Source organism: Sturnus vulgaris, chromosome 17 (assembly GCF_052056855.1).
Source record: "Sturnus vulgaris isolate bStuVul1 chromosome 17, bStuVul1.hap1, whole genome shotgun sequence".
NCBI lineage: Eukaryota > Metazoa > Chordata > Aves > Passeriformes > Sturnidae > Sturnus > Sturnus vulgaris.
Window position 1 is genome coordinate 887827 of NC_142259.1, and position 22638 is coordinate 910464.

Below are 22638 nucleotides of genomic sequence, written 5' to 3' on the forward strand. Positions count from 1 at the left end.
AGTCGCTATGCATGAATATTGGATTCCTTACTGCACCACCCTGAGAGAGAGAGACTAGAATTGCAGTTTTTAACGTAAGATTTTTTAAAAAGAAAAAACATCACTAAGAAAACCCCTACTCCACCAAGGAAAGACAGCAACAGAAAGGTTTATGCTGTATACGAAGCTTCGGGGACAATTTTTTTTGAAAGCAACTTTCACATCTCCATGGTGAGGTAACAAGCAACATCCTTGCCTTTAGCTCTTACAGTGGAATTACATTTAATCTGAAAATACAATTAATTGCCCAATCATTTTCCAACAACAAAATAACTTGCCCATAAGGAAAAAAACCACAAGTTAAAGTAAGGACTACCTATACTATCTAAAACATCTAAAAACGTATCTAAGACTTTTTGCACTGTTTTAAAAAGCAGTGTTTCATAATGATTCTGTTGTTTTATTTTAAATTTCCCTAATATTGATGACAATCTCTGAAATTAAAGTTAAAATAGAAAGTCTATCTCCTTTAAAGAAGTTATATTAGAGAGCATTGTAAACACAAGGTTTATGTTGTGCTACAGAACTGCTTTTGAATTAGATGATCCTGAGGCAAGCAGGCAGTACAAAAGTATCCCTAGCTTTGCATCTGTGCTTTCAAAACTGGAATACTACTCAAATACTGCCAGCAGGTTTAGATTTCTTCCACTACCTATTACACATAGAAATCGTTTCAGGAATTTTTATTTATCAGAAGTTAAGGACATTTGAAGTTTCTTGTGTTAAATAGGAGACTACTTTTAGTTATTTTCTTAATGCAAAAGAGATGACAACCTGATACAGTCATTGGTTAAATAAAGGCAACTTGGGAAGGTGTGTGTACTAAGGGTCTGCTGGTTTAGAACACCTTACATTCTTTAACAGAACTGACACCTGCTAGATAACTGCATTTATAAATTATTTCATGAATCCAGCCCAGAAGACAAATCAACAGATAAAGCCACAGAAGAGTTCAAGTATTTGAGCACTTACATTACTTCTGGGATAATGCAAATCTTTCAGTTTTGCATTAAATTCAAAACTTCGTAATAAATGCTAAGGGTGTACTTGAAGTCTTGTTACTAAGTACTCTATTCAGATCCATTAAATCACTATGGACAAAAAAAAAATCCAAAGAGCTGCTTAGGCATATAGTCACTAGAAAAACTATTTGCAACGACTTCCATGTAGTTAATTCCACATAGAGTATTCAGCAAATGCTTGCTTAATACTAAGCAAGAGCTGACAGTAACGTGGTCTGAATTAAAAGAATTTTAAGAACTTGACTAAACAAATATTTTTTACAAAGGAACACATAAAACAGCTGCTTCAATTTTTTCAGAATTTTGATGCTTAGACAAAATAGTAGTGTCAGTTCTGTGATTTTTGGAAAAATCAAGCACCAAAAGGGCCAAATTTTAAACTTCTAGATACTTACAAACCACATTTTTTGCAAAATGCACTTAGGAGACTATAATCCACTTGCTCAAATTTTCCAAGCAATGAAAATGCAAAGCTTGCTCAAATATTTCACTGTTCACTTTCTAAGACCAGCACATGCAGAGGCAACATTAACTTCAGACACAAAACAGGCCGCACACTGGTTCAGGAGGCACTGAAGGCTTTTTGTTGGGCTGTCAGACATGTTCTCAGGCTGCCTGCTTTTCTCCTGGTATAAAAAGATACTTCAAGGCAAAAGTGGGTTTTCTTGTCATTTGTGTGTTTCATATATTTGTGAAAAGACAATATCCTAGGGGTGTACTATGGACAATCCAATTCCCACTAGCAAGTCGCAATCAAAGCTGGAGATTTACAGGCTGACGACAATCAACCTGATTCAACTCACTTGATGAATTTTTAACATGTCTTCACAGTAATAGCTTTTAAAATGTTGATGTTACACTGGAAAAAAAAAAGGTGTAAAAGATGACTATACTATTTATCTCATTAATGTGCTAGTTAGTAAAATAAGAATAATTTGGGTCACACATATAAATTCATAAGCACACCAGGCTAGCCTTTTAAGATGTATGGATTTTACAATAGAGAAGTTCAGAAGATTCATCCTTGTCCCTGGGGTGTATTAAAGTACAATACCCACATGATACACATGCACACACGCGTATTTGGCAATTCTTGGGTGAAGACTAAGAAATGCAGAAACACTGGTACTGTAGGAGGAATTTTAAGTGTGAGACTGTCTTGCAAAAGTTAAAACTGCAAACTACAATTTTGTCTTTTACTTTTTTAAGGCTAAAATCGACCTGTTAATAGTCATCTTTGAGCCAATTTGAAACTATCTGATCCCTTTAAGTGCTGCAAAACCTAATTAGAACCAACTGATGTACACTTCTACACTCCCAACAGTTACAAACACACAGACCTGCGGCTTGCAGCAAAGAAACTGCATTTTCCAACAGTGCAAAATAAATGGGAGCATGTTCCAGACCACCACATGCTGATGAAACAACAAAACATTAGTTTGGCAGAAAATTCTGTTTATAAGAAGAGCATTGCCAAAACCACCATCACCAGTGGTGAGCAGAAAAGCTACAGATTATTTGACTCAAGTCTTTGGGCACAAATTCACAGATTCTAAAAGCTTCATGTGTTTCCAAGGATATATTCAATATGCATATAAAGAAGTCTTCAATTCAAAAGCTCTTACCTGCAAAGACAGATGTTTTTTTTCTTAACAAGTAGCAGAAGCCAAGCCAATCCTGTGGGCAACCAATTAAAACCAACTTTTAGACTGCAATAAAGAATAAATGGAGGCAAAAATCAATGCAGGCAACACAACAGCAGTAACAGCCCACAAAGAACTGTATACATAGAATTTCAAACCTGCAACCACCACAAGGCACTGCAACTTACAAGAATAATAAGGGTGCATTTTCTATACATTATCTCCATATGACTTAGTGGAAATTGCATTGTAGAGCTTTTGTATGGTTTCAAGACAAAAATATGCCTTCCACAAAGAATATAGAAAGAGCCAGAAAGCATTTAAAGAGTCTTTCAAAGGTGAGCAAAATCTCTCTTTCAAAGGCAAAGAACAAGAGTTAAATACTTGAAAGCCCTGAATTTTACCAAACCCTTGCTCCATCAATAATGATATTCCTTCCTCCAACTGTGCATCTACTTACTCGAACAAAGTAACAGAGCAAGCCATGCCTAAGAAAACCACCCTAGAGCTGCAGCTGAAGAATCCATCAAGAGTCACACCAGCTGGTGAAACTAAGTGACATTTCACAGCCATGTCTAGGCAGTCAACTCCACAGAACACACAGCAAGAACTACCGTAAGACACTCTACTTTCGTTCGTGACCTATTTCATTACCCAAATCCTCATCAAATGCCCATTTTTTTCATCCCTGTATAAAAATTACCTTCCCAGGTTTACAACTCGACAAAAAAGCCAAGCACTTTAAGTAGCAACACATGTATTTTGTATTTAAAGATGGCATGGAAGACCTTTGCTCTTTCATGACTTGGCAGACCACCTCACACTAAAATTCTTTGGAAAGCCACTGAGGAATGAATCTCACTAAGAACAGATAAATGCCTCCTACACCTCACACAACCCCAACAAGCTGGTTTCAGTTACAAGCATCATTACCAAAGTGAACTTAGAGCAAAAAGTACTAATAAACCCTTCACAAACTCCCTAACAGAGGGAATTAAAACAAACATAGCTATTTGCACATCTTCCAGGACATTAATAGCAGATTTATAAGTGAGAAAGATACAACTACACTATACAGACTTACATTAAAACGGCTAATGCATTTAGAAAAATAAGAATTTTCTTTATTAGATCTTTAAGAGAAACATGCAATCCTGTATTAGAAGGACTCAACTATATACTTTCATGTATAGCAGTATCAAGTAGCAGTTTACAAAGAAAGAAATGTAATCACCTGAAAAACCGTTTCATGCAAAACCACACCTGCTTCAAGCAGCAGATAAATCTTTCATGCACAAGGAATTTCCCATTTAGAAGAAAAACGCAAATTATTAGATGGATTTCCAGTATAGCAACCACAGCGTTGCATTCGTTCCTCTTCACAACACTGAAAACAAGCTGAAGATTGGCAACGTACTAAGGCAACACGAACAAAACCAGGCAGCATTCAGAATAGAATTCAGCAAAACTCCATTCTGCTATGTTTAACTTCTCCATCAAATACCATCTACTTTTCATTTCGAGTCTCAAATATCTCAACTTTAAAGAAAACCATCAATGCCTTCTGTAGGCAAAAATAACCTTTCCAATCAATGGAATACGCAAGAGCACATTAACTACACAAGCACCGGCTAGAGCACAGGTGTTCCCACACCTCTGGGAGTTCTCCGGAGAAACTCCACAACACCCTGTCAGCTGTACAGAAAGGCTCAGCATCCGCTGAACACAACAAACGATTAAACCAGAGGAATCCACCAAGGAAACAATCAGCCGATTTGCCTGCCTAACCCCAATAGACTAAGGTGGGGAAGCAAACCACTAAGAATAACAGGTAAGTTTAAGAACGAGTAAAACCAGAGCCATGAGGTTTTTTCGAAAGAAAACTCACACTGTGTATTTTCGGGACCCATTTGAACACTAATTCGTTTTTTTCTGGGAAGGGTAGCTTTAAGTTGCTTTCTTAGATTATAGATTTTGAGGGAGGAGGTGGCATTTTGTTTGATTGGTTGTTTCTATTTCGTTTTTGTTCTTGTTTTAACGGAGTTGATTTTTACTAGCAGAAGAGAGCGTCACTTTACGGAACAGCAATTTCGCAGGTGTTTATAGGGTACCCCCAACAAGCGGTGGCAGCGCCGTACACACCGGGGCCTTCCTCCCCGTAAAGTGTGGAGCATTTGCCTCACTTCGTCCCACGGGGCCGGGCAAGGCGCAGCCTCCCTGCCGAGCACCCCCGGGACCCAGACCCGCCGGGGCCCCGCACCGACAACGGGACCGCGAGGCTCCCTGCCGCACCCAGCCCGCCGGGCGCCGCTCCAGACCCGGCAAGTCCCCGCCTCGGGCCCCGGCACAGGCCCCGCCATGCGGCCCGTGCCCCGGCTCGGGCCCCGGCGCCGCCGCAAGGTCACTCGGCCCCCGGACGGGCCCGCGGCGTGCGCGCTCGGCCTGCACAGACTCACCTGCCCGCGCAGCTCTGCGGGCCGGCGGGCGAGGGCGGGAGACAAGGGCGGGGGAACGGCCGGGGCCGGCCCGAGCCGCGGGCCCGAGAGCGCCGGGCCGCAGCGAGGCGGGAGCGGCCTCGCTCGGCGCTCCGGGGCTGCAGGCGGGAGGCGCCGCCCGGCCCGGCCCTTTGTGCGCGGGGACGCGCCCGCCTGGCCTCCCTCCCCGCGTCTCCCCGCCGCGCCGCGGGCCAGCAGCGCGGGGTTGGGCAGGCGGCCCGGCCTGCCCGGGCGCCGCCGCGCTCTTACCGAGGGATCTGTACGGGAAAAAGGGTTAGAACGGAGCCGCTCCGCCCGGGCCCGCGGCGCCCCGAGCCCCGCGCACCGACCGCAGCCGCACAAAATGGCCGCCGCGATGCGGCGCCGCCGGGAGGGCGGGGTCCGGGAGGGGCGGCACGAGGAGGGCGGGGCCGCGAGGGGCGGACGGCGCGCGCCGGGATGGGCGGGGCCAGCCCCCGGGCCGGACCTACCCCGCGCTGGCCGAGTCGCCGAGGGAGGCTCATGAGGAAACGGGGACTCGGGGCGAGCATTGAACTCCTAACGAAAAAAAGAACCCTGAGAGCGGCTGTTTCCAACCTCTTGACGTACGACCAAGTTGCAGAATTAAAATGAAAGATTGCTGGGGGCCGATGTCCCATGCTGTGTTTGTCCTTGGTTTGACTGAATACAGCACCAATAACGAGGCAGTGCCCTGCGCTGAGAGACTCCCGGACTCTTCTGGTTTCTCTGTCACTGCGCTTCAGCAGACACAGGCACATCAACACTAGCCATTTCCAATGAAAAAAAAAAAACAAACCACTGTTTAGCCCTCTGCAAGAAACAGGTTAAAAATAAATCGTTGCCTCCTTTGCAAACGCTTTTGTAGTAAATGTTGGAGTTCAACAACTCAGTTAACTTTGGCCTTGGTTTCTGTTAAGAGGTGAAAACCACCAAATTGTCATGGTTGTGCTCTCCTGAGACAGAGGGATCCAGTGTGGGGCTGCTCAGCAGCACAGTAACCCCCACTCCATCATCGGCTTTCCTATATAACCCCTCTTTCTACTCCCAAATTCTACTAATCATCTCCTCCCAGGCAACAGCACACACTTGTTTATCTTCTCCCTATTAATGCCAGTTTTTCAGATTTTGTATTCTATTTGGTATTTATGATAACAGATCGTCTGAAAATACCAGTTCTGCCAAGCTGATACCTCCTTCTTGTCTTGGCAAGTGTATGCAGTATCCTGTAATTGACCTTTCTATAGCACTAGAGACAATAGATAGGGTTGGCTGTCCCCATTGCACCCTGACATAGTCCAGAAAAGCAGGTGGTTGAAATCACCAGAGACATCAACAGCCAGGCTTGCCAGCTTTACTGGAGAGCTGGCTGCCTGTGACATGTGAGGGGTAGCAGGAGCATCTGCAGCTCAGGGCTTCACTCTGCGACACCACAGCACGTCCCAAGCTGCCCCAGCCACCCTGCAGTGGAGAGACAGTGCAGGATAACAAAAGGACAGTGCTGGAATACCCCAGGTCAGGGGAAAAAGAAGAGTTTTCAGCTTTTGTGCAATGTGATGAGTCACCACATTACTTTTTGTTGTTCAAATAAAGTATGGTGAAGAGACTTGTGGGATTAACTGTGTGGACCATTAGGAGCATGCCAAGGGACCAAGGGTACCAAAGACAAGTCAGCACCATGATGCAGCTGGTTACCAACAGCAGGTGTCAGGGTGGTTGAATTCCCCCATGAAAACTAGGGCTTGTAAACATGAAGCCGTTCCTATTTGTCTGTGGTGACCCTCATTGGGTCATCTTCCTGGTCAGGTGGCCTGTAGCAGACCCCCACTGTGATGTCACCTGTTCCTGCCCTCTATTTAATCCTGACTCCTGAACTCTCAGTCAGTTCCTCATTCATCCCCAGGTGGAGCTCTGTGCACTCCTGCTGGTTATTTGCATAGAGAGCAACATTGCCTCTCTTCTCCCCTGCCTGTATCATTCCATTTCAACCCTCCAGTCACAAGAGTCATCCCAACAGGTCTCTCTGTTGCTAATAAGATCATAGCCCTGCAGGTACATGCATGGCTCTAACTGAAATGCTCACTTCACATGCCTTTGCTTTTTTCACTGGGCGAAGGGCAGAGCCTTGAGGAGTGGAGGGATTGGCTCAGGACCCAGTGCAGCAAACAGGACAGCTCCCAGCTCAGAGAGGCCCCAGCACAGGGAGATCACTGCAAACCAGGAGAGCCCCAAGTGTGTCACTCAGGGCCACTGTTTGCAGGGCCACAATCTTCCACCCTAGCCCCACTTCGGGTCAGAAACTTTCTTTGAAAGTGTGAGAACAACAATATTATGCCATTCAGGGGGGAAAAAAGTTTCCCAAGCTGTTCATTAAAAAAAAAAAAAAAAAAAAAAAAAAAAAAAAAGGTAAAAAAGCAGGAGCTCATTGGACAGCACCAGTTCCTTGGAGTAGTGTTTCTGACAAGCTCAAGAGGAGCTGAACCCAAGAGCTGTTCATCAAGGCCAAGGCCTAGTGAGCATTTTTCAGATCATGGTGCAGCCTGGGGGTGGGACGATGCACCACCATACATTGGCATCCAATCAGTAAGAGTGGGATAGACTGAGGTTCCCACCTCCCAAAGGTTTTAACTGCATTCAGTGAGGTACAGCTAGATGTTTCATCCTTGGCATTACTTCTTTCTGTCATGGGGCAAGTATCTCCACTATACATTTTTCCTCATCTTGCTCTATAAACATTTCAAATAAACATTTGTTACTAGTATGAATTAGTTTCCCTAAGCTTTACATGTAGAATTTTTATTTTAAATCTTATAAAATAAGAGGTGGTCAGAATCTTCAAGATTTGAGGCTCCCTTTTTTCAAAATAACTACAATTTAAGCTATTTGAGTTTAAAAAAATTAAATCAGGCACTGAGTTTGAGAAGAATGACTCCTCACAAGTCAAATGTCGACTCAATGACAGCTAACTTTTACCAGTGCAGAAATGTTTACCCTCTTCTGTTGCCTAATGAAAGCTCCAATTCAGCAACTTACTGATTGTCCTGCACGGTTCACACAAAAAGGTGGATCTGAAAAGACTGACAGCAGCCGAGTTTAATTCTTATCTGTAATTTTTTATCAATCTCAAAACATAAAGAACAATTCATAAACATGTATTTCTAAAACATGCTAGGAAAGCATGTTATCACATGCTTAATCCAGAAAATATACACGGCCCAAGGATAAAACACATTTATGCATACGGTAGTTTAAAAAATATTGTGATGAAATATAAGGTGCCAGCACTACAATATTAAAACTGCTAAAGCTAGTCATTTCAAATAGAACAATCAAGGATTAGCTTTGCATTACAAACAACGAAGTCTGTCTTTTGTAACAAAAAATGCACAAGCTTCTGTAACACAATCCATCTTGTGAGATTCAGCTTCAGCTTTTACACAACATGGTTGATCCTCGAGGTAGATCCCATCCCAAACTGAAGGTGAACATATTGTCTATGGGGTATACCAAATTCAACAGCTAACACAGCATCCATCAATCAACACAACTAATTTGAGAGCTCTTTGTTTATGCACTGAATAAAAGGCACTTTGCCATACTGGGCATGGTTTCCTACTGGAAAGATCACCAAAGATAAGAAAGGAGAACCCCTTTCTAACAGACACTTCCCCCAGCATGTGCAGGAAATGGATTCCCATGCGAATCGCTAGTCAGACAGTACAGTCTGTTAGACAAAGACAAGTTCAGTGCCACGTGTTCTTATCTCCAGACAAAATATACAGGCTGAGCTGGGCAGACTCCTTGCAGTGACAGAAACCAAGGGCCCATAGCCAAAACAAGTAACATCAAAGGTCTCATGACAAGGGGAGAAAAAAAAAATGAAACAAGAAAAATAACCTCAAAACCCCACACCGCCTTAAGACATTGCACTGTATCTGCTCTCCCCACCACCTTTAGCACTCGGACTCTCACCTAACTGGTGCTGCCATAAAAGGTGACATATTCTGCCTATCCCCTCCCCCAGTCATTCAAGTTTTCTTTCCTCACTGAGAAAAAATTGCATGGAAAAACCCAATAGAGGGGACAGCAAAGTGCATCATAATTGTATCATAAACTCTGGAACACAGAAGAATCTTATGGATTAATGCACACACACACACACACACTAAAAAAAAGATGCACACAAAAAATCAAGGAAAATTCTCCAATTCAGAAAAAAAATGTTCTTAACTGCACATACAGCTTATCTGTGAAGGCACATAGCCACATTGAGGCATCCCTTTCCTCTAGAGATCCAAATGTCCTCCTACATGAGAATTTCTTGCAGTACAAGGCATTTTGAGAAGCAAAACTCAGCTGATGTTGCAGGATACCCACCTCAAAGAGAACAAATTGGTAGCAGGTCTGTGGTGCAAACACAACAGTGACTTGGGATGAGTTACATCGAGAAGCAACCTCTTGCCAGAACTCACTGGCCTGGAAGTAACACGCTGATTTAATTTTCTCATTAGAAAACACATTTCTGAATAAATTACATTTTAGCATAAATTTCTGTGTGTCAATAGGAACACAGTGGGTGTCAGATCAGCCTGCCTTTCTCCATGATAAAAACTAGTTTCATTTTTGGCTTCTTAGATTTTGTGGTCTGAAAGGGCAATTCTCCAGTCAAATTGCAAGTGTCAGAAAACAGAAGTGCTGCATAATTTGCTTAAGACTGTACAGAAAAATGCATTTTAATCCATATCTAGTCCATGGATAGCCATGCTTTCTCAGTGCTGCGTCCATTTAATGCTTTTGAGGTCAATTCCATCCTGCACCATTTCCCAGAGAGGGCTGTAAAGAAAAGGGGAAAACTGAGAGCTAGCTAAAATGCACAGGACATCATCAACAATAATTAAACAGATTTTATCAATGACACAAGAAATCAGGAGATATCTATCTGCCTGTCTTGCCCTCCTGAAGGTCAGTAACCTTCAGGTGATCAGCCCACAACGGTGTTCTCAACCAAAAATACAAGAGATGAGAGGGCAGCTGCTCCACCTCATTTCTTGCTCCCACTTTCAGCATAAAGCACTGGTGTCTCTGAGACCGAACCCTGTCCAAATGAGTCACCAGTCTTTCAGTTTCACCAGAATAAAACTACTTATCAATACATTAACTCAGTAATACCACCTCTGGCTTAAAACCTCCTAGGTTCTGCTCTGAGTGCCTGCCCTAGTCATATTCTTTCTCTGATAAAGGCAGGACCTGGGAAAAGGTTTGGTTTCAGGTTTGTTTCCTTAGAAGTTTGTCACTTGGTGATACAGAGAAACACCACCAGATTTTTGAAGCAAACAATTACTTTCAACTAAACAAATCCAATTCTTCCCAAGATTATCACACCTAAGAAGTCTTTGTGTTCAACGAGACAATGTCTCACCTCATTTCCCTCAGCCTCTTCACGTGCTGTATGCATTTCTGCACTGTATAATCCACTTCTTCTTCTGTAGTGAAACGGCCAATGCCAAACCTAAATCAAAAGAAAATCATTAAGGAACTGTGTAACAAGCATATGGAGGGGTGGAACAAATACACCATTTACTTTTATCAGAAAAGAAAAATATTTGGAAGCATTAGGGCAGACCACACCACACACCTTATAGATGAGTGAGCCAAGTCTTCATCTGTTCCAATTGCCCGCAAAACATAGGAAGGCTCCAGAGAGGCTGATGTGCAAGCACTGGGAAAGGGAAGGCAGGGAAATGTCAGACTCTTACTTAATCTCCTCCAACAAGGAACAGATCACTTGCCCCTTTACAACACCCTGTATCAGCATCCCAAACCTCCTAGAAACTACAAGTGAATACAAGCAAGTAAAGTGATATTTCTGCTACTGAAGAAAAAAGAATACAAGGGGCAGGCATTATCGAGAAATGAGAGTAATAAATTAGGAGTATAAGGAAAGGAGAGAGACTACAGATAATACACAAGAATAAACAAAACGCCACTTAGAGGCAGCAGGAATGCAGATTAAGAGGTAGTTGAAGTAGAGGCTGTGAAAAAAAGACAAAGACAGAAACCATCCAGACAAGATAACACACCAGGAACATAAAAGGGAAAAAAAAAAGACTTCACAAGCTGCTGTTTGGCAGCAGAACAAATAAATGAAAAACAGTGCACAGAGCAAGATGATTGCAGCTGTCAACAGGGAGAGCTTCCACCTTACAGCAGTGTACAGAACTGGTTACATGCGGTGACTCCGTTTTTACCGGTAGAAACACACACTGCCCACTGGAGAGCTGTAAACAGCTCCCCAGTGCCCAAAGTAGAGATTCAGAAGAGATCTTCACATTATAGAAGTATTTGTCTTCAGGGAGGGTCATGTGGAGACTTGTTCTTCCTGCTCATATTGCCAACCAGTTCCTAATTAGGATATGCTGACCACTTCATTCTCAAAGGTGAGAGAAGGAGAGGAGGGGAATCCTTACACTCCATTTAGTTCATCATGAACATCAGGTTTGTGTTGGTAACTGAATTACTCATCACTCTTGTAGTCAGGAGAGCTCCATAAAAGCACATGAAAGTTTTCTTTCTTGCTTTTGCATTTAACACAGGAATTATGAGCTGATTCAGTTCAGATACGTGCCCAGCCTCACTAACTGCAGTTAAAATCTGCCAAAGGACAGAAGCTGTTCAAATCTTGGTGGCCTTCAGAATGAAAGTGTCACCACTACAAGTCAAGGCTACTCAAATAAGCAGTTTGCAAGGCTAATAGGTTGGAATTTCTGGGCTGATTTTTGTGGTTTTGCGGGGATCTTTTTGTTAGGATATTTTTTGGTTGTTCTTTTGATTTTGGTTTTGTTTGTTGCTGTTTTCTTCCAGGATAAGTAAATTTCACCTTCAGTTGAAATATGTCACTTAAACACCACTGTAGAACGTAATCAATGTCAGGCTGACAATAACTTTATATTAACCGAATATATAATTCAACTGGCTCAATAACTGAAATATGGGGCACAGAGGAGACTACTACTTAGCTTTTACCTTCATTAGCAGATGCTATTTTCTCTCAAAAATACACTCCTATCCTTCCCATACATTCCACATACCTTCCTGAAGACAGAGCCACATCTTTCAGAGCCATCAGAAGACTCTCCCCTTCCACATATGCAAAAGATAAATTGATGCATCCTACATAGAAAAAATTAAATAGAAAAAAGAATCCATCAACTAAAATCTTAGGCAAATTGTTCCCTCTAAGGCAGGACTTGCATCATGTGCTCAAGTGCATTATTCAGCCACAGCCATTAAGGAGACAGACAGTACTAAGGGCTCCAAATTTTGCTTGAGTTACCTGGATAGCGATGGTCTCGATCTCCATTCATCACCACATCAGGAACTTCACTCATTATTTTTGTAACCAGTCGTTCTGCCAGTTGGGAGATTCGCTTATGGTCATACTAGCAGAGAAGTCAGAAAAGACACAAATAATAAACAGTGTACAGTCTGACCGCACTCAAACTGCTTCATGTCACCAGCTGCAAGCACAATTAAGTAACTGGGTTTGGCCATAAAAGGGAAAGAACACAGCTAAAATTTAAACTCTCAAACTTCACCTGCTCTAGACACTGTTTCAAAAGAGAATAACCCCTTGGCTCCTAGCTAGCTCAGTCTTCACAAATGTTTCAAACCATTACAGAAGTTCCGCATACACAAGCTGCCAAACTGACTTTCATTAAAGCACTGAGTTCTTTGGGTTTAAAGACAAGTTAGGCAATGCAGAAGATGATGCATTTTGTAACAAGAAAGGGCACCTATTACAGCAAGTGCTTCTTATTTCCTAGGAGCTCTCTAACTAACCCACAGAAAGACAGACTTTCAAATTACTATGAACTCAGCTTTTACAATAAGTAACCTGCATGGTAGAAACTGCCCATGTGCAATGTCTTGCTCTAGACTGAAAAATGAGGTCACTTATACCAAGAAAGCAGTAAGGTCTGGGATCAGCTTTGGCACACAGAACTGGCCACAAGCAATTCATGATTGTTTACACTTGAAAAAGTTAAAAGAAAACCAGGTTAGCTCCAACATCAACTGGTTTTAAAACGCCTTAACTATGCCAGGCAAGGAGGAGAATCCCAGTCTGAGGCTTGGTGCAGAATTCAGACTCTGCAGGCTCCCTAGCCTCAATTTCCATAACCATACAGCTCAGATGGTGGAATTCTGCCTGTCTCCTGGAAAGAAGCTTGATCCTTTGGGTGCAGATATCTGGCCTATGCATCCCATTGTCACTAAGTATTTTTACATTCCAGCTGTAAGGAAGGTATTGGTGCCCACAAACCAATGTAGAGGCTCAAACACCAGACCTAGCAAGTAAACTTTACTGTCCAAGCCAGGAAAAACAAAAATAAATTCTTAGTTGCAAAACTGCAGTATACTTTAACTTATACTTAATAAGTACAGTACATATAATAATGGACTAGGAAGTCTTATTTTTTCAATATACATTACATAAACATGACAGTCATTTCAAAGATACTGCTAATGCACATGTGCATAATGAAGAAGTAAATACAAGCACATAAGAGCCGTATTTCACTAAAACTGACTGTCAGTTGTAGCCTAGTTGTAGAAAATTATGACTCAGACCACTTCAAGAGAAAATAAACTCTAGAAAGAACTTAGAATTACCCAAAAATATCCCTTAAATTCTCAAAACATTCACTTAATGCTAAAACATGAGAATGAAATTTAATTCAGTTACATGGATGCAAAAAGACCTAAGGAATCCAAGACCTAAATGGTGCGGTTATACTGTTTTCTGGAACCCAGGACAAGTATCTTTTTGCACATACCTCCATCTCTTGCTGTGCCACTTCACATGCTGCCCCCAGTCCTACTGCTAGAGGTGTGGGCACAGTCCCAGACCGCAGTCCTCTCTCCTGGCCTCCCCCACTCTGCAGGGGCTCCAGCCTGACACGTGGTCGGCGGCGAACATAGAGAGCACCAACCCCTTGGAAGCAAGGAAAGCTGCTTTACCATATGCCCAGAGTTCTGAAAGTATGACTCCAAGCTTTGGTAACATTCCTTATTTCCACAGCAAACATACAGGTGGACACTTAACTGGTGACAAATAAAGCAAACAAGTTCAGTATTATTTTCTAGGAAGTGGGTCCTAGTTGATCCCCAGTGATCATGTTCAAGCCCAGCGAGCTTCAGCCATGGCAGGTCAGCTTCTTTCACTCTTCTTCAGTCATTCACGGACTCAGCACTTTCCTTCCTTCCCACAATTCCTGTCCACAGCTGAAGTTCATCCCCCTGCACTGAAGTTTTTACGTGCATTCACTAATGTTCTCTTACTGACTTCCAAAGTCTTACCCTGGACTACTAAGCCACCACCAGTTTCAGGAGTCCTCTCCCTTTCTTCTCATTAGGAAGACTCATTAGGGGCAACAATTTTCAGTGAGTGGATTAGATAAGTCAGTTTTGCTAGTCAGTCAATTTAATGCTCTATTCTCCTCATCTAGAAACCAAACTTTCATGTCTTCAAGTGCCCTGGTACACTTAAGGAGTGACTGTCACAACAGGAAGGACAGTTGCAACTTCCAGGTATAACAAATGGTGAAAATTTATGTCTGTCATCTGTGCAAAATTACTGGTTGAAAACTTAAGCTCTTGTCCAGAGATAATGTCTTCAGTTCTCAGCAGAACTCATACAGAAAAAAAAATGTGTTGAAAAATAAGGATTTTGTCTTTTGTTTCCAAACAGCACATAGCATACAGCAAACCTGATTGCTGGCTCTCTAACACCCACTGTCACAAACTAAATGGACTTTGACAATAATAATAGCTGGACTTTTAGTATTTGTGAGTCAACCAGAAAACTCATAACTGGATATTAAACCCCATTCTGCAAAGAAAATGCACAAATGGAGTTGAGGGAATAAAGCCACTGGAAGGATAAAACAACCAAAAATCACCAATTAGTTACCTTTTTGGTCTCCTTGTTGCAAGTCACACTCTGGTCTAAACTTTGCCCTATAACCAAATGATTTCATTTCAATCATTTCAGCATCAGTTCTGCTTCACACCAAGCAGAGGACTCCTGAAAACCCCACTGCTGTAATGCTTCCACCATTATACAACACTGTTTCTTCCTTCAGTGAAGCTACCTTAACCCATCTAGCACTAAAGATCCACTTCCTGCAGCTCTACTCCAGCAGCAGTGCCTGAGCTATTCTGAAGTCAGTCCAAGATCACTCAGAACAGTTTTCTACAGCTTAAGTAACTGACACTATGACAAATGGGTTTGACTTCACACGTTGTGTGTGTGAACCTACAATGGAAATAACAATTCCCTATGAAGAACTTCAGTGAGTACCTTTGGGCCCATAAATTTTATGGCCACTGATGCTCATTAGGTCAATTTTCATGCTGTTGACATCCATAGGAATTTTACCAATCGCTTGTGCAGCATCTGTGTGGAAGAAAACCTTATGTGCACGGCAGATCTCACCTGTAATAAAAACACCAAACCAAAACCAGATTATCTTAACGAATTCCTACGATCCCAAGGATTTCGGCAATGGATCTAAAGAATCAGTGAATCTAAAACAACAGCAAGTTATTGAGGTATCTGAGGTGACAAAGGCAGAAATGAGGGCTGTGATGGTGCTTTTACAGTGAAGTGGCTAAACCTGTGCCAAGATGATGCCTTGGCACAGGTTTAGGCAGGTAAGACTACAGTGAATTTCTTCAGTTGAGAAGTTAAAAAGTGTTCTGTTAAGAACTGAGATTATTTCCAAGCCCACACCTAACAAGTTTAAGAATAAATGGTTGCGTGAAATATCAAAGTCTCCACACAGGAATGACTCTGCAGCTGGACAAAATTGTTTTTTCTTGGTTCTTTTTCTTCTCAATGTCCAGTACAAGCCAGCCTTCCTTTCAAGTTTGTATTTGCCATGTATTTTTATGTAATTTCCTCTATTTTTCAAATTTTCCAATACTCAGCTTCAAAAACATTTTCAGAATTGTCACACACACACTACTACCACCTGAAGTCAGTTGAGCCTGACTAAAACATCACCACGGTAAAATATACAAAGGAACAAAAGAATGTATTGTTCATGGGCAGTAAAAGTAACTATTACTTATTTTTGTCATCAAAAAAATCTCAACACATCTTGCACAGAATCTGCACAGCTGTCCTCTGCACAAGAGCTTCAACATGATACTTCACAAGATAAGTAACCCTCCTTATCCAGCAAGGTCAGGCCACAGGCCACATGGTAACAGGACCTCAGGCCTGGCCTGTTGGACCCGTTATCAAGGTGTTTTGAGAACATACTGGGGGAACTAGAGCTGGCACCAGCTGTCGCTGGCATTTAAACATGGGACATAGTAAGGACCTTGACAATATAAGCACAGGAGGAAAATAAGAATCCTTGGGCCTATAAGCAACTTGCTGAGGTCAAATGTTTGTCAACGAAGAAACAAAACCTTGAAAAACCCTGGCAAAAATGCTGCTTTGAGCTCAATGAAGGAAAAAAAAATGCAGCAGGTATACAAAAAAAACAGGTGCACAACAAGATGCCTGCCACAGCCGAAGAAAACAATACCCTATGGAGTATGTACTCCAGAGCAGAGCAAAGCCAAAACATTGTCTAAAAACTCAAACATCTCATGAAAGGATATCTTGAATATGAAGGTGTGCTGGTTTTGGCTGGGGTAGGGCTAACTTTCTCCACAGTGGCTAGTATAGGGCTGTGTTTTAGATTTGTGCTGAACACAGGGATGTTTAGAGAGGTGTTTCTGACACTGCTGACCAGGGCTTGCACAGAACCAAGGCCTCTTCCACCCCTCATACAGCCATGCTGGCAAAGGGGCTGGGGGTACGTGGGAGGCTGGGAGGAGACACAGCCAGGACAGGTGATCCAAACTTACCAAAAGGGATATTTCAGACCATATGACATATGCCACAGACTTTCAGTATAGAAAGCTGGGAGGAAGAAGGTGGAAGGGGGAGACGTTTGGAGTGATGGTTTGTGTTCCCAAGTCACCACTGTGCGGGATGGGGCCCTGCTCTCCTGGAGGTGGACGAACACCTGCCTGCCCATGGGAAGCAGTATAGAATTATTCGTTTTTCTTTGCTTGTGTGCATGGCTTTTGCTTTCCATATTAAACTGTCTTTATCTCAACCCATGAGTTTCCTAGCTTTTACCATTCCATTATCTTCACAATCCTGCTGGTGGGGCAGTGAGTGAGCAGCTGCAAGGTGCTTGGTTGCCAGCTGGGGTGAAATCAGGACAGAAAGGGTATGTGTATATGTTTTGCTACTGTCACAGGAAACTTTATCAACAAATCGTCTGGGATCCAGGGACCTGGAGGACCATCAGGGAGGCACCTGCTCACCCTGCTTGCTGTAACAACCATGGCTCTCCAATGTCTCCCTTCATCTGCTCTGAGGTCCCTGTCACTCCACCTGTTGGCTCCGAGCCTGGCTCACTCTCCCTTCCTCCTGTTCCAGAAGAGCTACAGCTCTTCAGTGGCCTTTTGGCCTACAAAGGAATTGTTCATAACTATATATGACAATACCGGGGGAAGGATTGTCAAGTGTGATTCTCACCATCCTCTCCCACTCCAAATCCCGCACATTTCTCCTCTTAAACACTACAAATGCTCACTAAATCATTATAGTATATAAGCTGAGTTTTGGCCAGTTATTCTCTACAATTTTTCATCCATTGTACCATCCAATGAATTGCAGCTGATCCATCCAGAGCAGTGACTGCTACAATGCTCACCATAAAGGTACTGAATTTCATTCTCATTTCCCTTTTGAAATCAGGTTTTTTTGAGACAGCAGTATTATTTATTTCTATTACATTTTTTATTTTAAAATATTTATGCTATTATTTTTTCCTTAGCTATATTACACCTAATCTTTTGCACCAGTACCATTCGGGGATGAAAACATTAACTAACATGAAGCAGAAGCAACCTTAGCTGGTATCTAGAAGCCACAGTGTACTTACCAATGTCATGAATTGGCTGTTTTACTCCTATTTCATTATTTACAGTCATTACAGAAACCAAACTTGTATCCGGCTGGAATGCAGCCTCCAGTTCCTAGTGAAAGATTGAGTGACAAAAGTTGTGACTAACAGAAAAGCAGGATTCCTGTGCATACCCTCAATTTACCAGCAACTCAACCATCAATCTCTCATTTGCAACAAACACCTGAGGTTCTGCAAAACAGCCCTGGGGAGAACACTAACCCATGTGAACATTAAATGTCTGTAGGAAGAGGAGTGAATCAATTTTATTTCTGCACGTCCTAACCTTTTGATGCACCTGCCACCCCACTTGATTAAATCAAATCTCAAGAGGCTTTGCTGTATCCCATAAATTTCTCTGAACTATTTTCTTTAATGAATTAACCACCCACAGAACAGCTTAAGCCTCTTCTAGCCAAGGTGAGGCTGGCTGTAAAGGAACTGCTCTTTATACAAAAGTCACATTACACCTGCAGCAACATGCTCAGAAAACATGACTCATTATTGTGCCCATAGGCGTGACTGGTCCCATCACACACACCACCGCTCTCCATGGCAGGTGAGGGACTGGGAGTAAAATTGCTGCTGACCTGTGCTACAGGACGTCAATGATGAACTAAAAACATGCAACTTCTACATCTCAGGGCTGCAGCCAATACATACAGAAGGGGTGGCTCACGGACAGCCATAGGAAGTAATGTAATCACTGAAACACTGCCTTGAGTACTGGGTTCCTTATAGGGTATAAAACAGCTCAACCTGCACAGCAGCAACTCAACAGTGGGACAGGGGTGGATGTTTTGGTTGAGAAAAAGCGTAGGGCATTACACATAACAGAAAATCCTTCTCCAGATCTGACAGATTTGACTATGATTCTCATTCTACTTCGTGATATTTATCATCCTTTCCTCTTTTTCATCTAGAGGACATAAGGTTTTGAGCATAGATTTGAAGCAAAAACCTTTTTTATTTTTAGTTTCTTTCTATCAGAAACAACTTACCTTCAGATCTATGAGTCCATTTTTTTTAACAGGTAGATACGTGATGCGAAAACCTTCTGTTTCCAGGGAACGACAAGAATCCAACACACATTTGTGCTCTGTTTGTGTAGTTATGATATGCTTTTTTCTGGATTTATAGAACCTTGCAACACCCTGTCAGGCACGGTCCATGAAACAGAAATTAGCCACTGAAGAAAGCAGGCACTACACAGTATGATTGGAAATAAGAAATTACTTCTTAGATGTAATTCATTTGGACCTTTCCTGTTTGACCCAAATCATGAATCTAAAAGGTAATAATCCTAATAATCCACAATACATATCTTCATCAGCATCTGCTTTTCAAAGCATCTCACTTCTCAAAAACTCTGTGAAAACGTTCAGTACTGCTAAGCTGTAGAAGCCATTAACCAAAGCATTTTTTTGAAAACTTTTGCAGTGGAGTCATAAACACTGAGAAGTCTGAACAACTACATACTACATACACAACCTGGTCTTCATCAGAAAGAAGTTTCTAATCTGCATGTCCACTGTATTTCACAATAAAGATTTTAATTAGATAAGCAGAAGGATTGTATTTGGCGTATGCAAGATAAACATCAAATATTTCACACTGTCCTCAAAATCATGTCCTGGCCACTAAAACATTAATCCATGTATTTTCTCCACATATGTAAGAGAGTATCACAAAAAGTAAATCCAGAAATGCAAATATGTTATACTCCAAAATCTTAACATTTAAATTGTTGAGAGATGCATACAGGTCCTAAATACATAATTGTAACATAATAAATAAGAATTTTACCTTAATTGCCATATTATTAGATTCTGTTGCACCACTGGTAAATATAATTTCCCGTGAATCAGCTCCTATTAAGTCTGCAACTTGCTGTTTAAAAAGAAATACGAATTTGACTTGTTAAGAAAACATACAATGAATTCACTAAAGCCAAATACATGTGAAATTTTTCAGGAATGCTCCCTTAAGATTCAAAGGGATTACAGCTGGTACCCAACAGTTAGGCTACAAACAGTCTAAATATCTCCATAATAAAACACACAAGAAATCCACAGTCATTAGGAGTGGTATTAAGCATTAACCTGTTATAAAGGAGACAAAAGCTTAAGTAGACGAAACTTCATTACACATTACTTAAAAAAAAAAAAAATTACAAACACCCTTACCTAAGATTAGAAGAATGATAAAATACGGAGTTAGTCCAATGACTGCAGCAACATGCTTGTTATTCCAGGAACCCAAAAATACTGAGGCATTTTTACTTAAAGTATTGGTTTCTGCCATTTCAGTTACTCTAGTCTCACTGTTGGAGCAAGTGCCAGCTTCTGCACCTGAGACTGGACGACCATGGGTGTCCAGACAGATTTGGGTACAAGAGGCTGGAGAGCAGCACCACAGAAAGAGACCTGGGAGTTTGGGCTGAGGGCAAATGCAACAGGAGCCAGCAGTGCCCTGGCACCCCCAAGGGCCAGTCCTGTCCTGGGGGACATCAGGCCCAGCAAGGGGTGACTGTCCTGCTCTGCTCTGCACTGGGGTGGCCTCATCTCGAGTCCTGGGGACAGTTTCGGGCAAATCTATACAAAGATATTAAGTTATTAGAGAACATCCAGAAGAGGGCCATGAAACAGTTAAGGGCCTAGAGGAGAGTCTGTAAAACAAACAGCTGAGGTCACTTGGTTCTTTCAGTCTGAAAGGGTCAAAAGGAAGCTGAGGTCAGACCTCACTAGGGGCTGCAGCTTCCTCATAAGGGGCAGCAGAGCGGCAGCTCTCTGCTCAGTGTCCAGTGATAGGGCCTGAGGGAACAGACAGACTTGTGTCAGGGGAAGTGCAGGCTGGATATTAGGAGAAAAGTTTTGTACCCAGAGGGTGGTCAGGCACTGGAACAGGCTCCCCAAGGAAATGGCTACAGCCTTAAGCCTGTCATAGTTCAAGGAGTGTTTGGACAATGCTCTCTGGTACATGGTAGGATTGTTGGGGTATCCTGTGCAGGGCCAGAGTTGGACTTGATGATCCTTGTGGGTCCCTTCCAACTTGAAATATTCTATGATTCTATCTTTTCCTGCAATAAATCTACTAAAGCTACAGCTAAGCAGAGAGGAAGCTGTTAAATCCAGCCCACAGAGAAGAGAGGATTTTTCTTATTTTTTTCAGGTTCTTTTGATCCTGAATTTCCTCAGCAGCAGGAAAACCAACACAACCGTGGAGAGCCAAAGACTCACCCGCCTCGCATTCTCCATGGCAGCCTCGCTCTCCCAGCCGTAGGCGTGGGTCCTGGAGTGCGGGTTGCCATAGTAGGCTGTCAGGTACGGGAGCATGCTGTCCAGGACTCTGGGATCCTGGGGAACACAAACCACCCAGCCTTAGAAAAGGAGAAGGGAAACCATATCTGTTCCCTCTGGACATGCCCTCTTGCCACAGGATCAGCAGCACTTCTGTTACAGTGTTTTGCTTCAGCTTATGCCTGACCTTGAAAACTTGAGGCTATTACATGTTATGCGTAATACAAGTACTCGGCAAATATGTTCTGTGAATGTAACCCTGATCTGCACCAAAGGTCAAAGAAAGACAGCATCATTTGAGAAAATGATGAGCGGTTTGAGTTGGAAAAGACTTTAAAGCTTAGCTTGTTTCACGCTCCTGCCACGGACAGGGACACACTTTCCACTAGATCAGGTCACTTCAAGCCCCATCCACTCTGGCTCTTCTTCTGAGCAGAAAACATAAAGGGTCTTAAAATGTTAAGAAGAACGTCATATCAGTATTTTGGTTGAATTCCCTTCCTGCTTCTCGCAACTGTCCCCACTCCCGCAGGGGTCGGTGAGCTCCCGTCCTGCGGCGCTGGGGCTGCCCATCCTGGGGCTCCCTGGCGCAGCTAGAGCCCTTCCGGGGGGTGCCCAGACTGCCCTGTGGTGACAGGGACAGCCTGTCCGCCTCTGTCCCCCACGGCAGCTCGGGACACATGCGACCGCTGGGGCGAGAGAACCGGGTGTGGGGTCCCCGCTCTGCGTTCCGTGCTCGATGCGGCCCTTACCAGCGGGGTGGTGGCCTGGACATCCATGTAAAGCGGCCGAGGAGCACCGCCGCCATCGCTGGTTCGCCCTGAGGAGAGAAGAGAGGAAAAGCCGCTGTCAGGGGCCGGCAGGAGCGGGGGAGCTGTCCCTACCCGGACAGGGGCTCTGCCCGACCGCGGCCTTACCTGATCCTGATCCTGATCCTGATCCTGATCCTGATCCTGATCCTGGTCCTGGTCCTGGTCCTGGTTCTGGTCCTGGTCCTGGTCCCCCCGCCCGGAGCCTCCGAGGGGCTCGTTGGCCTCTAAGAGCCCCCAAGCGCCGCCACAGCAGCATGGCGCGCGACGGCCCGAGCGCGGCCGGACCCGCCTCTTCCG

General features: G+C 43.2%; 2 protein-coding genes across 5 annotated transcripts in view; both read right to left on the reverse strand.

The window, feature by feature from the left end:
• Positions 1 to 5567, reverse strand: part of CPNE1 (copine 1) — a 48632-nt gene extending 43065 nt beyond the window's left edge. The window contains exons 1-2 of one of the 2 annotated variants that reach the window (XM_014886204.2): positions 5449 to 5506; positions 2687 to 2770 (exon numbers count right to left, since the gene is read on the reverse strand). The gene's annotated coding sequence lies outside the window, so the exon portion shown is untranslated. Of the gene's footprint in view, positions 1 to 2686; positions 2771 to 5448 lie in introns of both variants that reach the window. The other variant, XM_088174761.1, reaches the window with a different exon arrangement.
• Positions 5568 to 8288: 2721 nt separating this feature from the next.
• On the reverse strand, positions 8289 to 22633 carry NFS1 (NFS1 cysteine desulfurase). Of its 3 annotated transcripts, none has more exons than XM_088174770.1 (13): positions 22447 to 22633; positions 22282 to 22349; positions 21470 to 21586; positions 20037 to 20120; positions 19232 to 19384; positions 18210 to 18303; positions 15557 to 15691; positions 14031 to 14188; positions 12530 to 12635; positions 12285 to 12366; positions 10832 to 10915; positions 10616 to 10705; positions 8289 to 10029 (listed from the first exon to the last, which is right to left on the reverse strand). In XM_088174770.1, exons 1-13 carry the CDS (start codon positions 22595 to 22597, stop codon positions 9966 to 9968), a joined length of 1386 nt encoding a protein of 461 aa, XP_088030896.1. In that variant the 5' UTR covers positions 22598 to 22633; the 3' UTR covers positions 8289 to 9965. The 3 variants fall into 3 exon arrangements, with proteins under 3 accessions (XP_088030896.1, XP_088030898.1, XP_088030897.1); XM_088174772.1 differs by having other exon boundaries at positions 22282 to 22348; positions 22458 to 22612; XM_088174771.1 differs by having other exon boundaries at positions 22282 to 22348; positions 22452 to 22612.
• Between the last annotated feature and the right edge of the window lie 5 nt (positions 22634 to 22638).